The 14,474-nt window shown below is 40.0% G+C and overlaps 1 protein-coding gene across 2 annotated transcripts in view; it reads left to right on the top strand.

Moving 5' to 3' along the window:
- Nucleotides 1-13,315, top strand: part of LOC137274134 (tolloid-like protein 2) — a 52,644-nt gene extending 39,329 nt beyond the window's left edge. Inside the window, exons 7-17 of one of the 2 annotated variants that reach the window (XM_067807147.1) lie at nt 435-572; nt 1,928-2,009; nt 3,853-3,968; nt 4,201-4,347; nt 5,087-5,186; nt 7,212-7,333; nt 7,581-7,730; nt 8,412-8,490; nt 10,294-10,418; nt 10,820-10,984; nt 12,309-13,315. In XM_067807147.1, the coding sequence (XP_067663248.1) occupies nt 435-572; nt 1,928-2,009; nt 3,853-3,968; nt 4,201-4,347; nt 5,087-5,186; nt 7,212-7,333; nt 7,581-7,730; nt 8,412-8,490; nt 10,294-10,418; nt 10,820-10,984; nt 12,309-12,673 (1,589 nt within the window). In that variant the 3' untranslated portion in view covers nt 12,674-13,315. The remainder of the gene's footprint in view (nt 1-434; nt 573-1,927; nt 2,010-3,852; nt 3,969-4,200; nt 4,348-5,086; nt 5,187-7,211; nt 7,334-7,580; nt 7,731-8,411; nt 8,491-10,293; nt 10,419-10,819; nt 10,985-12,308) is intronic. The other variant, XM_067807148.1, reaches the window with a different exon arrangement.
- The last annotated feature ends 1,159 nt before the right edge of the window (nt 13,316-14,474 follow it).

The following is a 14,474-nucleotide window of genomic DNA, read 5'->3' on the forward strand; positions in this document are numbered from 1 at the left end:
TTGACAGCTTGACTCCTATATAGTTTCTAGGATTTCACTCATGTCTCACAACGAAGCATAAGTTATGCAAGTAGTCTCACCTTAGACTAGCGAGTATGGTCAATATTTCTTCTGTTCATCCAACACAATATGGGCACTCGGTGAGATGAATCATCCTCATCACTGGTAGCACGGGATGTTTAATTTCACTCTTGACAATGACTAATGGTGTCAATCGACAAATGAATTACGTCGTTCGTCAATAAAACAATAATCTGTTTTAATCAGAAATATTCCTCAATAACTTCAACTGGTCGTTGCTCTACAGCACAAGGTATTCGTTTGTTGGCATATTATGAGCAGTTCCTGGTTATACCTTCTTGTCGTGCCTCACATATAAAGGGTGAGGTTCACAATTCTACCTTGATCATCACGTATTTGCTATGTTCTTCTAGGTTCAGATGAACTCGGAACGTTCTGTGGTGACCAACAACCCGTTTTCGCCAGCGGTGGGAATTCACTGCGTGTCCACCTACAAACAAATCACGGAAAGAACTTCAAAGGATTCAAAATGCGATACAAAGCAGTAGATGGTTTGTAAGAAAGTTACAATTTGATCGGTTGTCTTAACTGATCTGTCGACTACAGAATAATGTTTTAAGAATTGTTATTAATGGTCTGATTGTTACGATTAACCCTGTTCGCATTGATCAAACGGTACTCAGTTACATACATCACACCGAAACGTATAAAAGGGTATGAGTGAGTGACTGAGCGAGTGAGCATAGGTTTACGAAGCTTTCAGCAATATTCCGGTACGTAAGTCCACAAACATTCATAGTAAATTCAAACTTTCCACGTTGTTAACCTTAGAATAAGTGTCTTTTTACTGTATGGCTAGATTTCCTGAATTGCTGGCGGCTGAGTGGATGATGTAAATCCAGCTAGGGTCCATGCAGGTAGCAAACGTACTGTAAGTCCCCATGGTCCCTAGTATGGTGATCTACCCTCATCTATAGCCCATTTTCATATTGTATTGTCCTCTATAGATAAATTGGTTTTGGTATAATTACTGGTTTTACATTCGTTTCTGTGATATTCTAGCTGATTTACTGTCCTTTGTCGACAGGTGTTTATAATACACATATATTCCGTTTAAGTGCTATGTTCCCGTCACGATATGGCTGAAATATTGTCGATGTGACGTTAAATATAAACTCACTCACTCACTCAGCAATATTCTAGCAATATTCCAGCAATAGCACGGAGGAGGACATCATAATGGGCTTCACATATTGTCCCCATGCCTGAAATCGATCCCGAGTCATAGGCGTGTTGAGCCAGCGCTTTAGCCACTCGGCTACCCCATCGCCCATTAAAGGATAATATACAGTTGAACAACGTAGATACGATAGAGAGATCTAATCAACCACATTAATGTAAAGGAACCTGAGGTAGCAGGTGCGTTCGGCTAACATAGTTACACTATGCACCTGCTTGATTAATTACTTATACGTTCAAACGTTACGTTGTGCATACATGTTTTGAGAGAGTACGCTGGTTTTAACGCCGTTGTAACATTATTTCTTTTGGCAGCTTAATGTAGCTCGCCGAGGTTTATCGTTTTAGTGACGCTCATGAGCCCTGGTATGGGTCTCCCAAACTATGACGTATTCCGAGCTAAGTCCGAATTAACACCATTGTTAAACGTTCAAATTGTGCAAAAGAGGTTTTACTTTTAACACCGATTTATGAAGCCTCACCTGTAGAGAATGCAGAGTGAATACTGATTACCATCGCTTAGATATATGCATAGCACTCATATAAACACTATTAGTGTTTCTACGCATCATTGTCACTCTCAATATGTTTGTCTCTCTCCCTATCTCTCAAAAGCCTTTGTAATTATATCAGTTTTCACTTTATAACTTTCGCCTCTATACTGCAGCTGGAAGATGTGTACTTACGATGCCTGCAGACGAAAGTCCAGTGCAGCTTGTCTCCCCAGGTTATCCTAAAAGCTACCAAAGGTAAATTAAAGGGCCAGACAGTAGACAGTTAACAGAAAACCATTCAGAAGATAATTACGAATCGAGAGTGCCTGTTCGCAAATCTTTTAACTAATTTCCACAAGACCGTGTGTAAGTCGTTGTCTATGTGAGCACTGTCTTGCATATTGAAAAACGTTTTCACATTCCGTACTTTAACATAATATTATGATATTTCTGTATTTTACCCATCACCGCCATAGTGCTTGAATGTTGCTGAGAGCTTAGTAAAACTAAACTCACCCATTCACTATACACAGATGCGTGTGTTTCGCCAACGCACGCCCCCAAAGAAAATGGATTAATTAGTCAATACACATTTTGTACGAACAAATACCACCAGAGACTTAGCACTAAACACGGATCATAACAGCACTCCACAACTGGCAAATAGCAACACACACTAAAGATATATGTTACACAGTAGCAATACAAATGGGACAAGGAAGAAGTATCAAAACATATCAGTCTGTAGCAGTCAACACGAGGCAAAACGCAACACACACGTGCATTGTAGGTTAGATATGTTAGAGTCATATTGCTGTATCAGTCATTTCGTAAAGCGACTAAGAGAGCCATCCATTTCGTGTCATTTTGTTAACATCCATCAATATACTTCAGCGATTAAATGAAAAGTCATGTCATGTATATGTGGTGGACAAGGGTTTGTGATGTGTGGCTGCTCTGGAAACAGCAATGGTCAGACAAACAGGTGTAAATGTTTTCAAAGCCACGATGAAGTGCAATAGTTGCTACCATAAAGCTTGTAACTGTCAGTGACAATATGTGTTGTTGAAACTGTGATCCAGGTTTGTAGATTAAGTCATTAAGTGAATTTCCTGAAATGGCTGAAATATAGTGGTTGTTGTTTAATGGCGGATCCTGTAAGTCATTTCACTGAATGACCGATTTGACAATCTGAATGTAACATATAGAGCATTAAACTGTGGTCAAGCAAGTAGTATCAACATATACCAGTGTATACCACTCCACAAGTGGCAAATAGCAACACACACTTAGGTTATACATAGAATTAAACTGTGGTCAAGCAAGTAGTATCAACACATACCAGTGTATACCACTCCACAAGTGGCAAATAGCAACACACACTTAGGTTATACATAGAATTAAACTGTGGTCAAGCAAGTAGTATCAACACATACCAGTGTATACCACTCCATAAGTGGCAAATAGCAACGCACTCTTAGGTTATACATAGAATTAAACTGTGGTCAAGCAAGTAGTATCAACACATACCAGTGTATACCACTCCACAAGTGGCAAATAGCAACGCACGCTTAGGTTATACATAGCATTAAACTGTGGTCAAGCAAGTAGTATCAACACATACCAGTGTATACCACTCCACAAGTGGCAAATAGCAACGCACGCTTAGGTTATACATAGCATTAAACTGTGGTCAAGCAAGTAGTATCAACACATACCAGTGTATACCACTCCACAAGTGGCAAATAGCAACGCACGCTTAGGTTATACATAACATTAAACTGTGGTCAAGCAGGACAGAAGTATCAACACATAACAGTGTATACAGCAAGTGGCAAATAATTTGTATAACCACGATATTGCATGATTATAGATTTGATGCTGGGATTTCGACTATAGATTTCGACTAGGAACTGTCTCGAAACGTTGTGACCTTGTATAATAAAGAAGTTGAACCATAAAGCATTTTTAGTTTGATTCCACCAACTTCTAAATGCCTTTGAAACAACTTATAACTGGCAAATATTTTGTATAAACACGACACTGTATGATTATGGATTTGATGCTGTGAAAATTCATTCAGCACTTGCATTTGCAGGAAGCTCAATTGCACGTGGACAATTTCCGCCCCAATTGGATATAAAATAGAAGTCAAAATTACGGATATTTTTATGGACCGATATTGTGAGAATAACTATCTGCTTCTAAGTGACGGTAAGTACAATAACTGTCTTTGAAATTTAGAAAAAAACATCTTCGGATAATATAGTAGTTTCCAGTCATTTCTGAATTATTCGTTTTCACTTCAACAGAAATGATTTGTGTTTACGGTATTTTCCTGGGTGTTGGTCTTGGCTGTATATACATTGATTCAGGATTTTATCAGCACCATGAAACCTTTCATGCAATCAACAATGACGCGCAGTATAAAATACATTTGTTGAAGGTCCCTCAGCTCAAGACGCTCAGCTGGAAATTTACTGTGGTGCCATTTCCATCAGGGACGTCGTCAGCTCCAGCAACTACATCACCATAACCTATCACAACGATGGTTCTTTCAGAGGAATACTGTTTAATCTGAATTACAAATCAGGTACACTGCAAAGGAGGGCGGAACTCTTGTATGTGTGCGAAAGTCCGTACGTGTTAGTGTGCCCAAGTGTCGTCTGAGGTAGGGAGATATATGTGTATAGATTAATAGAGCAAAATATATAATTGAAATAGTTGTTTATACACTCCTCCTGATATTGGCATGCGAGTGATATTAGAAAGGGTTTCCACTGAAAAAGGTGAAACTGAAATAGTACGGCTAAATTTACACAATTTCTATAATCTTTGTAAACTGTAAATATTTGTAAATATAAGTTTGTAAATATTCAAATTGGTTCTTGCGAAGAGTATTCCATTTAGGCAATGCATACTGATCGCAAGCCGAGAGGCCCTTTTTCATCCTCTAAGTGGTAAGCACAAGGCAGGTTAACAACTCATTAACATAAATTTATAACTTTCTTTAACATCTTGCAACATGTTTTCGCAACGACCTGTCTCTCTGTTGACGTTTGGTCGTGAGATATTTTCCAAGATAGAATCACATTGTCGTCAGTGTGAATGTTCCGGATAACTATGTTCACTATATGTGAACCTTTCACTTTGGTGATTTATGGAGATCTGTTAGATCGTGGATTTATGGCTTTTAGAATATATCTATCATCATTCAAATGTAATGATTTCCACCACATTAGATGAATTGTCGTATTGCGAATAATGTTGAATTATAAGTTCAACATTGAAATTATTTACCTGATGTCATGTCAACTTGACTGTGATTGTAGTGATACCAGCAGAGCGTGTTTGTGGAAGTGGAAGACGCAGCGCAGAAGTCTCCACAACGTACTATTTGACGTCTCCTGGTTACCCCGGCAACTATGCCAAGTAAGGAGATGCGTGCAAGTCAGGGAAGATTTGTGTAGTGACGATTACGTTAATATAAAGAAAATGTCCATGCCAATGTATCAGAAACGTGACTTATTACCGCAAAACCCGGTAGATACTCATGTTAAGAAAGCAAAATCTAAATCTACTGGACGCTAAAGTGTGGACCATGTGGCACAGCCACAAAACTCGCAAACTTAAGTCAGATATAGAACTTAAATGAGTCAGAAACATCTGGTACAGGTGGTACAGAACTCAAAGTCCCTTTCTACCAAGAGGAATCAAATGCTCGAGCGAGTTAGTGAGTGTGTTACGTTTTAAGCTGCAGTCAGCAATATTCCTGCAATATTATCTGAAAATAATCTAGTCTTGACCAAACAATCCAGTGATCAACAACATGACGATCGATCTACGCAATTTTGATGCGATGACATGTATCATCTAAGTCAGAGAGTCTGTCCACCTCTCGTCAGTCACCTCTTCTGACAAGCGTGGGTAACTGAATATCAATTCACACCCGGGTCGTCTCGGGTAGTTCTTGATCCAGCCGTCATGAGATACGGAAGTTGTATTGCAAAGTTGCCACCACAAAGCATGCCACGATCCTACGATCCTGTATCATATGGTTTTAGTTTGTTGGTGAGGTACCTTTTTAAAAGACCTGATGTCTCTCTCTGTCTGTTTACTCTACTTAAGACCACAGAAATAGTCCAACAATATGAGAGACAATTATCCACCGTCATGTATGTTTCCGCCCAGCGAACAGCTGTATAAAACATCAAAGTTGGTGGTGCTTATCGTATTTTCTGTTCCGATAAGGATATTACAGTATTGCTTAACAGCAGAGTTTGTACGCACCAGACATAGTTACAAAGTAGAGTATCCTTTTATTTGTAAAATAAATACCTGGGAAAGAACTGGAAACTCAAAAAGAGTTTTGGTACGCGATTGTGTAACTGTCTGTCGTGTCTGTGCGGTGGCAAGTTGAAAAGAGTCTTAATGTTTTATGTTGATTGGCTGCATGTTTAACGCCACACTCTGCAATATTCCTGGAAAATGGCGCCAGATCATAAATAGTCAGTAAATATTACAGTTCATTGATTATAGCCATCGTTCTACGCAAATGATATACAATGACATGTGTCAACCAAGTCTGCTAGCATGACCACCCGATCCGATTAGTAGCCATTTATGGAGAAAAGACATTGGAACAAAAAGCTAACTGTAATTCTTATTCGTGACCAAATTCCAAAGACGAACATTCTGGGATCAAACATTTGCTAAAAATTAATTTTAGTGCATAACGCCTGACATGGACATTATGTACCTGAGATCAAGAAATATGCTGAAGTAAATGTGCTGAAATATGCCAAATCTAGATCTCATCTGTCACTGAACACTCATAACGGTTTCTTACTAAACACATATTAACGTGTGTCCTAAGTTGTGTTACTGAACTTATTCAATCTTTTTTCTGTGTTTTGGAAGTTCAGTCATTAATGAACTATGAATGCATGTTATATACCTTTGCATCACAAATAAATGTACGTAATTACTGTATTTGAAATAGATCATCGATATACGAAAATTTGAAAGCGTTTCACATTTATCGAAATCTGCAACAAAATGTATGCCTTAACGTGTAAAATGACAGGCAATACTGGTAAACATTTGAGTACAAATGAAAATCCACAATTACGACTCAGTTATGATATCAAAATCCAAGCATTCTGATGCTGAATAACATCCGGAGACTGATTACAGAGGTGAAATATTCTCAAAGTCAAAGAACGTTCTCTTTCTAGCATAACCAGTCAGGTATTATGTGTTAAAGATATTTTGACACTTCTTGAGTGAATCTGTAAACTAGGATTTTTCAGTCAATTTGTGACATGACTGTAATATTAGCGTAATTTGTAAACTGCCTAACTTAGTAAGTCATTCTCATGTTCATATTGCATGTAACATGAACAGGATTTGATTTTGTGTGCTCCTTTAATGTTTGTGTTGACATTTTCTTTGCAGCGACGTGTCTTGCACATGGACAATATCTACAACAACTGGAAATAAGATAAAAGTTGAAATTATGTTTCTTTCTTTGCAATACTCGAAACGATGTACACGTGACTATCTTCGCTTTGTTGACGGTAAGTACAAGAATCTTTTGGACAACTGCTTAACATACATACTGAACTGTTTTAAGTAGCATCAAGAAAACTGTTTATATACTTTGTTATCTTTAGTGTGATTACGTGGTCTCTGGTTGAGTAAAGGTTCTCCTTAACTGACGATATAGGAGAGTCACAGGCGAGTCACTTACAAAGAAAGTTTAAGGTTTTGTGCCTTGGTTGCAATGTTTCCATTTCGCCATGCAAGGAAAAACATTTTTTCTAGATTCCACGTCTAACGCCTCTCCATTGGGTAAATACTGTAATGTCTCCGCCAAGAACGTCGTCAGCTCCAGTAACTACATGATCATCACCTTCCACACCGACAACTCGGTTACAGGAGAAGGATTTTCTTTGAAATACACGGCTACCCGAGGTACTCACTTTCACGTTTCTTCTTTCAGAAAAAAACCACACATATATTATTTGAAATGGCGAATGAAACTGAAAAGTTATACTTCTGGGCATTGTCTTACAAAAAACAAGAATTGTTTGAAGGGCATGTTTAATTTATGTCACGCCACAAGGCTGTGGGGTAGCATGATGTGTAAAGCGTTCACTCGTTACGCCGGTAATCTGCATTCGATTCCCCACTCGGGTGCAATATGCGAAGCTTATATCGGGTGTCCTCCACCGTGATATTGTTGAAATATTGGTAAAGGCGGTGTGAAACTAAACCCACTTTGAGTGAGGAAGGGTGGTTTCCTCGTTACCTCCCTTTCCATTTACATAAAATTGGGTATTGTCTGTACACCTATGTGTCTTCCTAACACTGTTTCTAAGCGGTAAAGGTCCCTATGACTGTGACCAAATTTACTCAAAACGTTTTCTGCAGTTTGAATTCTATCATGTATTAAAGTGATTTTCAGGTGAAAAATGTATTGGGACTTGTATTTGCATGTGTTTGTGAGATTGTAACCGGTTGTGTGTTCTCTTCACAAAAGCCTGAGTTTTGGGTGGTCTTAAGTCAACGTTGGCAATATACCACGAATCGCACAATGGACATCATGATTCTGATTACAGCATGATCAAGACTACTATGTTCGATTTGTTTCAGGATGTGGGGAACATCACATGCTTGGATCTTCTGACACAACATTGATTCAGTCACCGAATTACCCGTTCCACTACCCTCTGTAAGTACCCCGCAACGACAAAAAAATAGAACGGGGTCTCTTCCTGTATCAGTGCCTTGTCAGTGTTTTTCATAATTCTGCAACAGTAGCTCGTCAGTATACGTTGCCCTAATTGTATACATAACAGAAAATTACTGTCAGTTTAAATTTACTGTCACACAAAAACGCAAGTTCAGTAAATCAATTCAGTTCAATCAACTAATCGACCAGGGTGGTCAGGCTCGCTGATTTGGCTGACACGTCGTGTCATCAGCTCCCAGTTGCATTACACATGTTGTTGGTCATTGGATTGTCCGGTCCAGACTCGATTATTTACAGACCTCTGCACAGACCTCAGCCATATAGCAGGAATGTTGCTGAATGCGGCGTGAAACTATACTCACTCACTTTCAATCTAATTTCCTAGAAGACTGATTTGGGTTGTCACGTCCTGAAAGCCACCATCCATATGATCATGCAGACATAAGGGCACATGAACGCCTTCATAAAGGTGCATTGAGAAGGTATCTTAAGGACTTATAGAACCTTCATGCCCTGTATACCAAGTCCCTCGGCGGTATTACTGAGAGACACCAACTGTCACACCATACGTATGCTGATGATGTACAGGTTGTGAATTCATTCACACCAAGCCCCCATGTTGTCCAAGGTCAGCCCAAGAAACCTCTAATTGTTGCCTAGATATATAGTCATGGATGAATCAGAGCAAACTTCACCTCAGTGTTGACAAGACTGAAGCTGTGGTCATAGACCCTACCAACAGATGTATCAAATGTCGGCTTGATTCCATCAAATTTGGAGACGCGTCAGTTCCTCTCTCCGTCGGCGTAAAGGGCCTTGTCATTCTTATAGACTCATACCTTGACTTGAACAAACAAGTGATCCAGTTGTGTCGGTCTTGCCACCTACAGCTAAGAAACAATGGGAAACTTAGAGCATGCCTGAGTAGGGATGCTACAAAAACACTGACCCTTACACTAATAATTTCAAGGATGAATAAATTCAAAAGTCTCCTAGCCGGCTCTTCAAAAATGTCATCAAAAGCCTGCAATCAATCTAGAACAGAGCATCCAGACATGTTACACTCTCCCCCAAATCAGACCATATCACTCCGTTCCTCAAAGAACTTCAACGGCTTCCTGCTTAACAGAGAACCAATTTCAAACTTCTCTGTCTGGCTTATCAGTGTCATTCTCGTCTTGCTCCGTCTTATCTCTGTGACCTCCTCCAGCCCTACATTCCCCCGAGATCGCTGTGCCTTAAGTCAAACTGTGTAGTTATGGACAAAAGGGCCTTTTCCCATGTAGCAGCCTATCAGTGGAACAGTCTCCCTCTACATCTTCGTACCTCTTTACCTGCTCTTCTGTCCGGACATCTCTCAAGATTCACCTCTTCCACCAAGCATTTGCGTGAACCTTTCCGTTCCTTTTTAGCGCTTGAAGCAAGATATTCATCCTGGAAGGCGCTATATAAGTAGACTATTATTATTACGGTATAAGTTGGTTGTAAGAGAGAATGTTTATTGCTACTACTTAGAAAGAATAGATGCGAAGTTTGTGTTTGCCACATGAACTAAAGGTGAGATCCCGACAATGTTTTTAGACACTGTAATCAAACACATCCAAATGTAATCACTCGCTGTAAGGAGTTTTAATTGTAAACCATGCATTCTGTTATTATGTAACCGTTTCCTTGTACCACTCACTCGCGCATAGACTCATTGACGGACTGGCGGACTAACAAATGTGTATAAACCAAGTGTCAAAGTTGTTTTTTCCATTTATTGTTTCATGCACATTTCAGAAATGCGGATTGTGAGTGGACTGTCAGCACTGACATAGAAGGATATGTAATCCATGTTAAAGCGACGTATTTCGACCTTGAATATTCTCTTCAGTGTTCCTCTGACTACTTACAACTCTACAATGGTAAGTGCCTCCCAAAGCGTTTTGTTGAATAGTGTTATAATGAGAGTGTGATTTCATACAGTTTGAACAAGTAAATTTAAGATCAGTAATTGTTACTGCATATACTGCTGTGCAACCCCGTTAATTCTCCCTTAACTGTTCCGTTACACTAAAACTGCCAACGTCAACGGTTGTGGTTATACAAATGTGTCCGGATTACCCAGGTTCAAAGCAGTTTCTTTCCACATTTGGTGTTCCATGCAAGTTACATGGCAAACTATAAGTACAATAGTCATAGAAAGTAAGGTTTACTGTTCCAAGTGAGCTTAATCTTTTCAAGCCACAGCATTGTGTATGTCACCAACGTTTCCAATTTCAGCTGTTTCTGTCTGCGTAATTGTCCGTTTTATGTTTTGTGCCAGTCGTGGGAGTATATGAATATTCGCTTGGTCGATGGTGTGGATCGGATGGGCCAGACACACAGAGTACAGAGGCACTCATGAAGGTTCGATTTCACACTGACGACGCCTGGTCCAACCGGGGATTTGAGTTAGCTTTCACCGCCGGCGAGAAAACACCGTTGACGGGTATGTTTCCTTAGATGTATTTGAGCATGAAAATGCAATAAGGGTGTACACTCATTCTGTCAATCACGAAAGCGCATGTATTCATTAACACTTGTAATACTTTTTCCATCTGCTTATTCATTCACTCATGCACTGACTAAAACACATGTATTCAATAACACTTTTAATACTGTTTTTTACTATTTTTTACCTATTTAATGCCTATATATATGCAACTAAAGGAATATTCGTATAGTTACGCATTGATAGTTTTTAGATAATCGTAATGCCGTTTCTGAAGACTGCATGCCTCAGATACTCATCGTAGAATCGTTAAGGTGACAAGTCAACAAAGGGAGATTCACCCGCATGTGATTAGTGGATTTGCAAGAACTTTTGGGGCGGTGGGGTAGTAGTGTTGTTCACTACGAAGACCAGGGTGTGATGCCCCTTGCGGCTGCAGCGTGTGATGCCCCTTTCAGGTGTCCCCCGACGTCGCATTGCAGGAATATAGCTAAATATGGCGTTAAAACTAACCTCATTTCACTACAAGGATGTTTGGTGCATTTGTCAACACCAGGACTTGTAATCTCCTCCTCAGTAACCATACTACACATAGACGACTATGATACGGATGGTCTCTCATACGGACAAGATAAATAACTTCACTCTGGCGGTGTCAATTATGGACAGTGGGGCAACTTCGTGGTTATCTGATTCACACTGAAGAAACGAGCTCGCTTCCCCACTTGGATACAATGTGTGAAACCCATTTATGGTGTCTCTCAGATTTAGATGGGATACTGCTAAAGACGGCGAACAACTAAAGTCACTCGCCGTTGTCAGTTGACTTATAAAATATAATACCAGCATCACCTTCGGTAACCGACCTCATTATATACAAGACTCGTGAGGGTCCGAGGTAGAACAGGCCTTCAGCAATCCATGCTTGCCATAAATGGTGACTATGCTTGTCGTAAGATGCGATTAACGGGATCGGTTGGTCAGACTCGCTTACTTGGTTGACAAATGTCATCGATCCCAGTTGCGCAGATCGATGCTCATACTGTTGATCACTGGATTGTCTGGTCCAGACTCGACTATTTATAGACTGCCACCATATAGCTTGAACATTGCTGAACACAGCGTCAAAGTAAATTCACTCACTCATTATATACGATTTAGGTTTTTTAGTTATTTGTACATAAACAGTCTCATAGAATATTCAATACGCATTCCAACAAACTAAATGCTTCAGCTAAGTGCATGCGTCGACAAATGGAATACTATTGACACTTTGCATGTATGTTCAGTAGTTTTCCTATATATATTATGTTTTGCACAGGTACGCATACAGACACTGGAAGCATAATTGGAGGAGTAGTCGGTGGCACGCTGGCTGTGGTAGTTCTAACAGTTTGCTGTTGTGCAATTTATAAAAGGACAAAATCCAGAACCAACAGCCAGTTGCAAAGAAATAGTTCACGTGACGCCAACGTGAACACCGTCTTCTCCCTCCCTCTTCACAATCTACCAGCAGTTACAACTACTCCAACGGCCGGGTTTGAAGCGCCCCCAAGTTACCATGAAGTTGTGAAGAATGATCCTCCTCCATACAGTCAGATAGCTTCGCTCATCCTCTCACAGCCACATGACACGCCACCCCCTACCTATCACAGGACACACTCAGCAGTTGTTACTGAAGTGTAGAAAGAGAGAGAGAGAGAGAGAGAGAGAGAGACAGACAGACAGAGAGAGAGACAGAGAGAGAGACTGAGAGAGAGAGGGAGAGGGAAGAGAGAGACAGAGAAACAAAGACTGAGAGAGAGACAGAGAGAGGGAGAGAGAGAGGCAGAGAGAGACAGAGAGAGAGATTGAGAGAGAGAGAGAGATTTAAGCATTGGATATTTTTTGCAAATATTCGTATACATCATAATTCCAGTTATTTACTCATTATTAGTGAACATCAACGAATGGATTCTGTAGGTGGGCATTTACCCAGGCGTGAAAGATATATCCATGTGTGCCTTCCAACAAATTGGCAAGGTGACACTAGATATCCAAATAGTCAGTAACCGAGTCTTATTTATACGTGCACGATTTGATATAAAACCTATTTAATCATAAAGACCTCCAAGAAGAACTGTTTTATCTTGGTTTCTAATTATAGTAAGTGTCAGTTCCTGTATTGCGTAAAAGGTATACATGTGGCATTGAACGCTGACATATCTCTACACGAAGAAACGGTACACGTTATGGGTTACAGGAATTTCATCTGGAAAGAACATTTCATATAACACCCCGTTGTACGGATATGGCCTTGTTGGAATACCTATTTCATATATGAAATTATTTTGTGTGTTTGTATTTCTTTTTATGACGACGACATCTGTTACATTACACATGCTTCGTATTCATGCTTTTTGTCCACTGTCTCCTTACGTGGACCTATTTAAACAGCAAAGTTCATGAATCAGAGAAACGTAACTGAGGATGGCAGGGGTATCTCTAACAGAACTTTACTTTTATTACAGGATATTTCATAGCGCACATATTCACGCAATTAGTACATGTTCATGGCGCTGGGATATTTCCCCTCGACCATTAATGGATGTCAGTCACAACGACACATCATATTATCCATCTCAACTCAATTCATACAATTCTTGCAGCTGCTAGGTACACCAAGTTATTGCGGGTTTCCCATACTTACGAGGTGCCAATTCAAGGCACAACTGGGTGGGTTGAGACACCTAGTCACAGTACTTTGTCCAGGTTTACTGCACATTACTGTAACCGCAACAAGGTGTTTCCATGTGGCCACCATCTGGTCATTTACCAACGGGTTCGTGGGTTCTTCGAAATACACAGGATGGTGGACTGTGCAGTACGGGTTGTGACAACACTGAAAGAGTCTACACACAAAATTGAGTCCAAGGTTGCTTGTACACCCGGTCACAGGTAGTCTAAATCCCAGCACCTCAAGCTCGCTAGATCCCTAGCCTGGATCCTTAGACAGCTCGCCCACTATGCCAAAATGAACCGCAGCTCTTGTACGGCAATATGGATGGCGTATTATGTTAACAATACACTCGAGGCTGAGTTATAACAAGTTATTTCGTTCTAGATAACCTGATTTGCCAGTTTTAAGACTTAGTTTGATATCATTTCATAAGAATTTCACATTTCGCATTTGTACGACCATCACAATTATGTTTGGACTCGCCATCCAGTGTTGCTGGAGCTCGTCTAGGAGGTAGAAATGCCAAAATCCAATCTCTTTTCATTGAAAGGAACTCATGTCAGAACGTTCAGCACGTTTACGAAAGGTAACGTTATATGACATAGCTACAGGTATACATTCATGTGAGTTTAAAAGATAGAATGCATGAAGTGAGTGAGTGAGTTTAGTTTTACGCCGCACTCATCAACATTCCAGCTATATGGCGGCGATCTGTAAATAATTAAGTCTGGACCAGACAATCCAGAATTCAACAGCATGAGCATCGAT

This window comes from Haliotis asinina, chromosome 2 (assembly GCF_037392515.1).
Source record: "Haliotis asinina isolate JCU_RB_2024 chromosome 2, JCU_Hal_asi_v2, whole genome shotgun sequence".
Taxonomy (NCBI): Eukaryota; Metazoa; Mollusca; class Gastropoda; order Lepetellida; family Haliotidae; genus Haliotis; species Haliotis asinina.